Genomic DNA, 9,845 nt, shown 5'->3' with positions numbered 1-9,845 from the left:
TTCCTCCTCCTCCTCCCCCTCCTCTTCTTCCTCCTCATCCTCCTCGTCCTCCTCCTTCTTTTGCTGATATTGGTTTAAATTAATGTTAAGTGAGGGTATGTAGAAGCCTATTCCTTGTTACTGTGATTGTTACTCTATTGCTATAAACCTTATTTCCTAGAATGACAACCATCTGGGTACCTAAAGGTACTAATTAGAAAGTTTGTCTAAAGCCAGTTGTGATGATTCATACCTAGAAACCTTGGGCTTGGAAGGTGAAGATATGAGGATCTTCTATATGAGACCTTGTCTCCATTAAAAAAAAAAAAAGGAGGAAGAGATGCCCTCTGTATTGGGGGTGGGGTGTTTTGGTATATAGGGTATGTGACACAGCAGATTGGCAAGTAGTCAAGGAATACGGACAAATGGATGCCCACAGTATAAAGATAATTCCCATTTACATACCTGCCCTGGAGGTTCACTGTTGGTCAGGAGGTGGTCTGTATTAACCTTTCAGGGGAGATTTGTAGTGTTTAGTATGGCTAATGTAATTCAGAAGAGAAATATGATTCCCTCAGCTTCTTAGCAACGCTTTTTGGAAGATGTGGTTGGAACTTTGCCAAGATGTAGAGAACAGCCTAAAAGCAGACATGGCCACTGAGACCTTCACATGAGGCTTCCTACAAGCTTGGGCAGAGTGACAGTATGGCCAGCAGTCAACTTCTCACTGTCTTGTGGTGTCCTGTGGCTGTATCTGCCCTATCCCACACAGGACCCATTCCTTGTATTCTAAGTGTTCCCAGTTCCCTTGATGCTCCTCTGCCTGAAGTACACATTTTTGGGTGTCTGTGGCTTCCTTGTGTCCTTTAGTCTCTGCTTAGTGAGGGTTTCCTTGACACCCAGTGTAAAGCAGCAGCTTCTCCTGGCACACACCAGGCTTCACACTCTCTATATACTCTTTCCTCTTGCTGTACCTAGAATAGTGCTGGGGACCATAAGTAAGTAAGTGTGTCCATGTCCTGTGTCTGTGTGGACAGGCAGGCATGGACATAGGAGATGGTTTTCAGCAGCCTGAAAGGAGCAGCATCAAGAAGGCATGAGCAAGTGGGAGTGAGTTCTAAGACATCTAGTTTTTATTCTGTAGCTGTTACTTTCTTGTCAAAGCAGCCCTGAGATGCTTGAGCTGGGCAAACTCATCCAAGTCTGTATTAAGGTAGCATTCTCATAGAGAAGATTGAGATTTGGATTTGGTTAGTTTGCCTTGCTTTAAAAAGCTCCAGGCATTCCTCTTCAGCATGACTTTCTTGGGAAGGCTTGTGTTCCTAAGTGAAGCTGTGGTGATTCTGATGCCTCCTGACCTCCTCTTAGGACCCTTCTGTGGACATGAGTCGGTAATGCCCACTGAGGACTTCTGGGAGCCATGTCAGACGAATCCGCCTCAGGGAGCGATCCAGACCTGGACCCGGACGTGGAGCTGGAGGATGAGGAAGAGGAGGAGGAGGAGGAGGAGGTGGCAGTGGAGGAGCATGACAGGGATGACGAGGAAGGCCTGCTGGATGGTAAGTACCTCTACTGAAAACAGAGATTCCTGGGAGAACATGGTATTTCTAGTTGTTTTTTCTTTGGAGGGCTGGGGCTAAAGGGTGTTGAGACAAGGTCTTGCTCTGTATAGCTGAGGCTGGCCTGGAACTCACTGTAAACCAGGTTTACTCTGAACTGCTGCAATCTTTATGCCTCACTTCTCTAAGTACTGAGGTTGTAGGTGTATATGTTATGCCAAGGGTCAAGTTGGATTTTGTAGATCATCTGTAATGAGAACAGGCAGAGGAAAGGGCCACAGAACTTCTGTGGTCATTCTCAGGGGGTAGATGGTTGTTCTTTCAAGGAAACCTTGTTTTAGTGGTAGGAAGATGAGCATTTAGTTCATCTTTGACAGAAAGGTAGGCACAAATCCAGAGATGGAGAAATATGTGGTAGAGTCCCTGTGCCAAGTCTGCAGCCTTGGAAGTGTGAGCTCTCAGGTATAGTAGTGTCCCGTGAGTTTCCTGAAATCACAATTAAAATTCTGCTTGCATGTTTGTAATAAGGGAATTGTATGGATAGAGATTCTCAGACAGAATTAATCTCTGTAGTGCTAGTCACATGTAAATTGCTCCAACTAGAAAGCAGCTGCATCTCCATAGCTGATAGGCTCCCTCCAGATTCCTCTTTTTTTTTTTTTTTTTTTTTTTTTTTGGTTTTTCGAGACAGGGTTTCTCTGTGTAGTCGTGGCTGTCCTGGAACTCACTCAGGCCCAGGCTGGCCTCGAACTCAGAAATCCGCCTGCCTCTGCCTCCCAAGTGCTGGGATTAAAGGCGTGCGCCACCACGCCCGGCCAGATTCCTCTTTTGTGTGTGTGTGTGTTTTGTTTTGTTTTGTTTTTTTGTATTTTTTAAAATTAGATTAGATTTATTTATTCTATGTATGTACTCACATACATAGAATAGCTGTAGCTGTCTTCAAACATACCAGAAGAGGGCGTCATATCCCTTTACAGATGGTTGTGAGCCACCATGTGGTTGCTGGGAATTGAACTCAGGACCTCTGGAGGAGCAGTCAGTGCTCTTAACCGCTGAGCCATCTCTCTAGCCCCAGATTCCTCTTATTTAAGTCCCTGTTTACTTTGTCCCTTGACTTTTTTTTTTGACAGGACCTCACTTTGTAGCTCTGGCTGGCCTCAAACTGGCAGTCCTCAGGTACACTAGGCTAACATCTGATTTTTGAAATAGCATAGAAACTTCATTTCCTTTTCTTTTGTGGCACAGGGAATCGAACTCAAGGCCATTGCCTGGTAGCAAAGCCCTTGCTCACTGAACTATATTTTTGTTTCCAGACAGGGTCTTACCAAGTTGCCAGGCTGGCACTGAACTTGGTCTGGAGCCCAGGCAGACCTGAAATTCTCCTCCCTTAGCCTCCCAAGCACACGAGATTCCAGGACTGTGCCACTAGACCAGTGAGGCTCTTTTGATATTTGTGTGTACATGTGTTTGTGCGAGTTTGGGTGTGCACATGAAGGCTAAAAGCTGACATTGGTTGTCTTCTTCAGTTCTCTTCACCTTCTTTTTGAGACAGATCTATCATTGATTGAGATAGCCTAGCTGGCTCACGAGCCCTAGAGGTCCTCCTGTCATTGATTGAGATAGCCTAGCTGGCTCGCGAGCCCTAGAGGTCCTCCTGTCTCTACCTTCCTAGTGCTGAGGTTACACATGAGAACTGCCATACCTGCCTTTTTTCCTGGGTTTGGGGATCCAAACTCAGCTCATAATGCTTGAGCAGCAAGCACCACGCCCACCGGCATCTTTCCAGCTTTTCACAAACCTTCTCTTTTGATCTTTTTAGACCATGGTTAGGTTATCTAGTTAGTCTTAGGCCTTCTCAGTTAATTCTGGCCTTTCATGGCCTATAGTACTCATTGAGGAAAAAGCTTTCGGTGAAAACATTCTATTACGTTGTGGAACTGAGCAGTGCACTAGACCATCACTTTTTTGAAGGAGTCTAGGGAAATGTGTTCCACCCTTCAGATTCTGGTCCTGAGCAGCCATCCTCTTTCTGCTGTTGCATTCTTCCGTTCTCATTCTCTCTAACCTCACACCTGCCATGTGGTTCAGAAGTCAGATTTTCTCTTCATTACACGGCTCACATCTTCTCCATTTAACCTTTGACTCCCTACGTATCTGTTTCACTTTCTGTTTCTCATCTGGGTTCTCAGATCAGTATTTGTAGACACCCTTAGAACCCTGTAAAGTTCAGAGGAGTTTTAGATGTTGATGATGAGTATCACACACACACACACACACATGTATGTATGTATGTATATATATATATATATATATATATATATATATATATATATCCATTCCTAGCTTCTTGGAGCATTGCCAGGTCCCTTCCTTCTGTCTCCCTTCTTCACTCCTCCCTCTCTTCCTTTTGAGGCAGGGTCTCTATGAATTTCAGTCTGGCCTCAATTGACATCCTCCTACTTCAACTTTTCTTTTGTTTGATTTTTTGGTTTTCGAGACAGGGTTTGTCTGTGTAGCCCTGGCTGTCCTGGAACTCACTCTATAGACCGTGCTGGCCTCAAACTCAGAAATCCGCCTAACTCTGCCTCCCAAGTGCCAGGATTAAAGGTGTGCGCCACCACTACCCTACTCTCCTACTTCAACTTTGTAAGAAACTGGATAAATCTGTTCCTCTGTACCTGGCTTTATTATGACATTATTTTATACATGAAACTTGAGTATCTGTGGACTCTGTTATCTACAGGAGATCTTGAAAACAATTTCCCAAAGATATCAAAATATGTACTAAAAATAGCATGCCTTTAAGGCCACACAGTTATTTATTTAGAAGTATTAAGAATTTCACTGTGATTTGTTTGAGAATAGTGTAGTGTTTGTTTGTTTGTTTGTTTGTTTGGTTTTTGGTTTTTCAAGACAGGGTTTCACTGTGTAGCCCTGGCTGTCCTGGAACTCACTTTGTAGACCAGGCTGGCCTTGAACTCAGAAATCCACCTGCCTCTGCCTCCTGAGTGCTGGTATTAAAGGCTGCGCCACCACGCCCGGCGGAATTTTTTTTGAAAGATTTATTTATTTTATTTAGATGAGTACACTGTAGCTGTCTTTAGACGCGCCAGAAGAGGGCATCAGATCTCATTACAGATGGTTGTGAGCCACCACGTGGTTGCTGGGAATTGAACTCAGGACCTCTGGAAGAGCAGCTCAGGCTTGGCATTCTTCCAGGCATGCATTCTCCCACCAGCCAATAGCTGTGCAGATAACAGAGTCCACAGATGCCCAGGTCTCATGTATAAGGTTAAGGTGTATTTTGTTTGCTTGTGTTAAAAAACAAGTTACTTTGCATCAGACATAGAGATGTACACCATTAATCTGTACACTCTAAGGCAGAGTCAGGAGGATCTGTATTGAAAGCTAGCTGGAGCTACATTGTGAAACCCTGTCACTACAAGGTAAAATAATACATTTCTTCCAATTTTGTATCAAAGCTTGTGTGGGTTTTTTGTTTTTCCAATTTTTTATTAGGTATTTTCTTCATTTATATTTCAAATGCTATCCCAAAAGTCCCCTATCCACCCCCACCCCCCTCACCCCCGTTCCCCTACCCACCCACTCCCACTTCTTGGCCCTGGTGTTCCCCTGTACTGGGGCATATAAAGTTTGCAAGACCAAGGGGCCTCTCTTTCCAATGATGGCCGACTAGGCCATCTTCTGCTACGTATGCAGCTAGAGACACGAGCTCTGGGGGTACTGATTAGTTCATATTGTTGTTCCACCTATAGGGTTGCAGTTCCCTTTAGCTCCTTGGGTACTTTCTCTAGCTCCTCCATTGGGGGCCCTGTGTTTCATCCAATAGCTGACTGTGAGCATCCACTTCTGTGTTTGCTAGGCTCCGGCATAGTCTCACAAGAGACAGCTATATCAGGGTCCTTGCTGGCGTATGCAATAGTGTCTGCGTTTGGTGGCTGATTGTGGGATGGATTCCCAGGTACGGCAGTCTCTGCATAGTCCTTCCTTCCCTCTCAGCTCCAAACTTTGTGTGGTTTTTATTATGCTCCATGATCTGTAGCAGAAGAGAACATTGAGATTTTTTTTTCAAATCTACTTAGCAGAAAAATTTGAGAGGCCTTGGATGCATATGTCAGCATCTCTTTATTTTATTACCCTGCTGCATTTTTGGGGAGATGGGGTACTAGACATGGAGCCTAGGGCTGTGGGAATGCTAGGCAAGTACTTGGACCAGCCAAGATAGATCTACAGCCTTTCGCTTTATTCTTTACATGACATATCAAGGTACTGGAATTCTAATCTACATGGCATGCTTAGTCCCTTTTGGGAGCTGCTTCATATCCAAAAAGTAAGACTTTTACCTTTGGCTGGAGGCAGCCATCTTAGGCTGCTGAGTAGGGAAAGCTGGGCTCCTCCATCTCTGGGCTTTTGATTCCCTTCAGAAAGTTTGCCTTTTGCTTTTCATGTGGTCCCTTTTATTTGTTCTCTTTGAAATGTGAAGTATCAGGGGTGAGGGAAAGGCCTCAGGAATAAACTTGATTTAGAATCTGAAACAGTGACCCATTGTGGCTGGATCGTAGTGAGATAGCTACAAGTCAAAGGACAGAATAGTCTGGGAAAAGAGAGGCAAGGTGTTCTAGTTTGCTTTTCTTTTGCTGTGAAAAACAGCATGACCAAAAGGAACCAAACAGGAAGTAAAAGGTATATTTGACCTCCACTTCCAAGTCACAGTGCATCACTGAGGGAAGTCAGCAGAAGCTTGCTGTAGACACCACAGAGGCTGACTACAGCCTGGCTCCTGCTCAGCTACTCTCTTATACAGCCCAGGCCTACCTGCCTAGGAATGGACCCACTTACATTAGTTAATAACCAAGAAAATGCCCACTGGCCAGTCTAATGGAGGGAATTTCTCAGTTGAAGTTCTCTCTTTCCTAACTGTATTGAAAGACTCCGAAAGGAGCCCCTCGCTCAGGCCTCAGGACAATAGCAGACACCCAAGAACTCACGATAGACCGAGCTTGTTGCAAACCACATGAGGCTTTATTCGGGGAAAGCCAGAGCTCTGGGGACGACTCATATCCCGCGCAGGGGTAGAGGAGTCGATCTCGAGGGGAAAGAGGTCCCAGTTTTTATAGGCCCTCAGGGGGGAAAGGAGAAGGAGGGAGTAGGGGATTTCCAGATCTAAACAATGTCTATTCTCAAGAAATGGGTATGGGAGGGGTACAAGGAAAGAGTCTGGTGCAGGTGTAGCAACTCCGGATTGGCCGGGCTGTGGTTGCTGGGGAGATTTTCTGACTCTTTCTCAGCAACCAATATCACAAACACCTGGCAATGGGCTTCATCAGTGGGCACACACATGGGTCAAGGAACGGTCAAACATTGGCAGACACACAGGTTCAAGGAGTGGCCAGAGCATTGTGCACCTCTATTTTTCTAAATCAGTGAAGCTAGTTCTGCTAACAGTGACATCTATTTTGCCAATTTCAGGGCTTCTGTGACCTTTTACATTCTGTCAGGCTCTTTCAGTATCAGGTTACATCTAAGATTAGTGGTCACACAAGAGGTATGAAGATGCTAAAATCCTGAAAATTCTGAATTAATTTATACACACACACACACACTCGTGTGTGTGTGTGTGTGTGCATGCATTTATGTGTGTATGCTTCTGTTATAGGTATATGTGGAAGTCAAAGGACTATTTGTAAGAGTTGATCCTTTTTTTCCTTGGGGTGGGTCTCAGGGATTGAATTCAGGTGGTCAGGTTTAGCAACTGGTACCTTTACCAACTGAGCCATCTGGCTGGCCCCCACAGATTGGTCTCCTGGGTTAGTGATTTCAGACTTTTACTGAATTCTCACCATATCACTAAAAGTAAATAGCGACAGTCTGCCGGAAAGGTCATGCTCTTCAAGTAGTTGGAAACAGAAAAAGTACAGAGGGCTCCAGAGTTAATTTACTCAGAAGCAACATGAGTGGGTTTGGTTTTATACAAGAATTACATGCAATCCCAGTACTAAGGAGGCTGAGTTGCAAGAACCCCGAGGCCAGCCTGGCTGATAGTGAGACCCTGTGAACTCCCCACTCCTCTACCTCACAGGGTGGGGGTAGGAAGTATTACACCTGAGAGGGCTGGACTCGTGGTTGCCTAGCCTGCATGTGTAGAATGACCTGGGTCAGTTCCTAGCACCTCAAAACAGAGCACAAGTTCTACTAAGGAATGGCAGCTCCCTGTACTTGTCACTCCAGAATTTTGGAGGCGAGGGAGTGAGGTTTGGCATGAGTTTGAAGCCAGCCTGGTCAATGTAGTGAGACCTGGTGTGGAAAACAACAAATAAGAAAGGGCTAAGTCTGAGCTCAGTGATAAACTATTTGGCATGCACAGGGTCTTAGACTCAGTCTTTCATGTTACCACCCTCCAAAGGTCTTCCAAAAAGGGCTGGAAAGTTGGTTCTGTGGTTGGGGGTACTTCTTGTTCTTGCAGAGGACTGGGGTTTGATTCCCACCACGACCTGTCATGTCCCAACTGTCTGTAAGTCCAGTTCCAGGTGGGCCAGTGCCTTTCCTGACCTCCTAGGGCAGCAGACATGCACATGGTCCAGAGACATACATGAAAGAGGATACTTGTAATATAAAATAAATCTAAAAATTAAGAACCAAAAAGTCCCCCAAACAAAACTGTACTGGATAGGAGAGATTTCAGAAATCTCTGCTTTTTGTCACAAATTAATTTGTATTAATTTGTGTTTGTGTGCGTTTGAGGGGGTGGGGAGGCCTTAGTACTGAGTTGGGTTTCTTCTACTGTTCTCTACCATAAATTCTGAAGGTCCCTCACTCTATCCCAGTGTTCCTCATTCTGGCTAGATTGGCTGGTCTGCAACCCCCCAGGATTGATTTATATGTTAGCTCCCTCTAACACTAAAGTTACAGGAAGCCTGTGTCCAGCTTTTACACAGGTGCTGGGAATCCAAACTCTGGCCCTCATTCTCTCACAGCTGGTTCTTACTCACAAAACCACCTGCCCGGCCCCGCCTTCTAGAATCTCTATATAAATGGGATCACATAGTATATTGCATTCTATATTCTTTCTACCAGTTCAACTTCATTTACTCAGCATTATTATTTTGAGATTTATATGTGTTTTTTTTTTTTTTTTGGTTCAAGATGAAAGTAGGGAAGAATGGGCATGTTTGTAGAAACAAAAGGAATTATCAGGTGGGCCTGTCATAGTGATGCACACTTTTAATTCCAGCACCCCAGGACGGACATAGAACTCTGTGAGTTCAACACCAACCTAACATATATATAGTGACTTCTAGGCCAGCCAGAGCTACCTGTCTCAAAATGTGCAAACAAAAAAATTGTAGAAAAATTGTGTGGGAAGAACCTTGGAGGGTAGTCAGGCCCTGTTAAATGGCAGATGAGTGGAAGCGCCAATGTTTCTTTATGACATTTCATCTAGTTAGGTTTCAGCATTTTGTTCTCTCCATAGGCAAGTAGTAACAAAATTGCATATTCAAATCAGATCTTTATTGATGAGTAGTTCATCTACTGTTTGGTTAGCTTTGAACTTGTGAATTCTTGATCCTTCTGCCTAAGCTTCTGTAGTGCTAAGATTATAGACCTGTTACACCATACCCCGCCTTTTCCCCCCTCCCTGAAATAAAGCTTCTATAAGTAAATGTGCAAGCTTTCATCTAGCTTAGATAACGGATTCTGCAGGGGTGTAGCTCAGCAGTTACATAACAATTGTAGTAGTCCTGAGCTTGTTCCCTAGCACCTTCCCCTCTAATGGATTGGATCTGTTGCCTCTATTATCTACCATTGAAGTCATGGGGAAAACTGGAATAGAATAAAACTGAGACTAGAAACAGTATTAGAATCAGTATTTAAATCATGAGACGTTTATTGCACATACTAGCAGGACTCATTGTGATGGTGCCAAAACATGCTGCTAACACTGATCATGCCCACCTCTTCCTCCTCCTCACCTTCCTTCCTTCTTTGGCTTTTTGAGATAAGGTCTTGGCTACATGGCCAAGTTTGGCCTTAAACTCACTATGTAGTTCAACTCACTCTGAAGTCCATGCTGACCCTGAACTTGAAATCTTTCCTTCTTAGCTTTCTGAGTACCAAATTCATTGTTTTCTTCACTTCTGACTTTGCCTTTTTTAAAAAAAGTTAAAGTATAATTACTCTGGGCAGTGGTGGCGAATGCCTTTAATGCCAACACTAGGGAGGCAGAGTGAGTTCCAGGACAGCCAGGGCTATTCAGAGAAACCCTGTCAGCCGGGCGTGGTGGCGCAC

At 44.5% G+C, this 9,845-nt stretch overlaps 1 protein-coding gene across 1 annotated transcript in view; it reads left to right on the top strand.

Annotated features, from left to right (window-relative positions):
- Positions 1-9,845, top strand: part of Rad54l2 (RAD54 like 2) — a 107,674-nt gene that overhangs the window by 33,837 nt on the left and 63,992 nt on the right. Inside the window, exon 2 of the mRNA XM_021171453.2 lies at positions 1,348-1,538. Coding sequence (XP_021027112.1) covers positions 1,400-1,538 — 139 coding nt within the window. The 5' untranslated portion in view covers positions 1,348-1,399. The remainder of the gene's footprint in view (positions 1-1,347; positions 1,539-9,845) is intronic.

The sequence above is a fragment of the Mus caroli genome, chromosome 9 (genome assembly GCF_900094665.2).
Source record: "Mus caroli chromosome 9, CAROLI_EIJ_v1.1, whole genome shotgun sequence".
NCBI classification, from domain to species: domain Eukaryota; kingdom Metazoa; phylum Chordata; class Mammalia; order Rodentia; family Muridae; genus Mus; species Mus caroli.
Note: the sequence above shows the minus strand (reverse complement) of the source record. Positions and strands in the feature narration are given on the sequence as shown.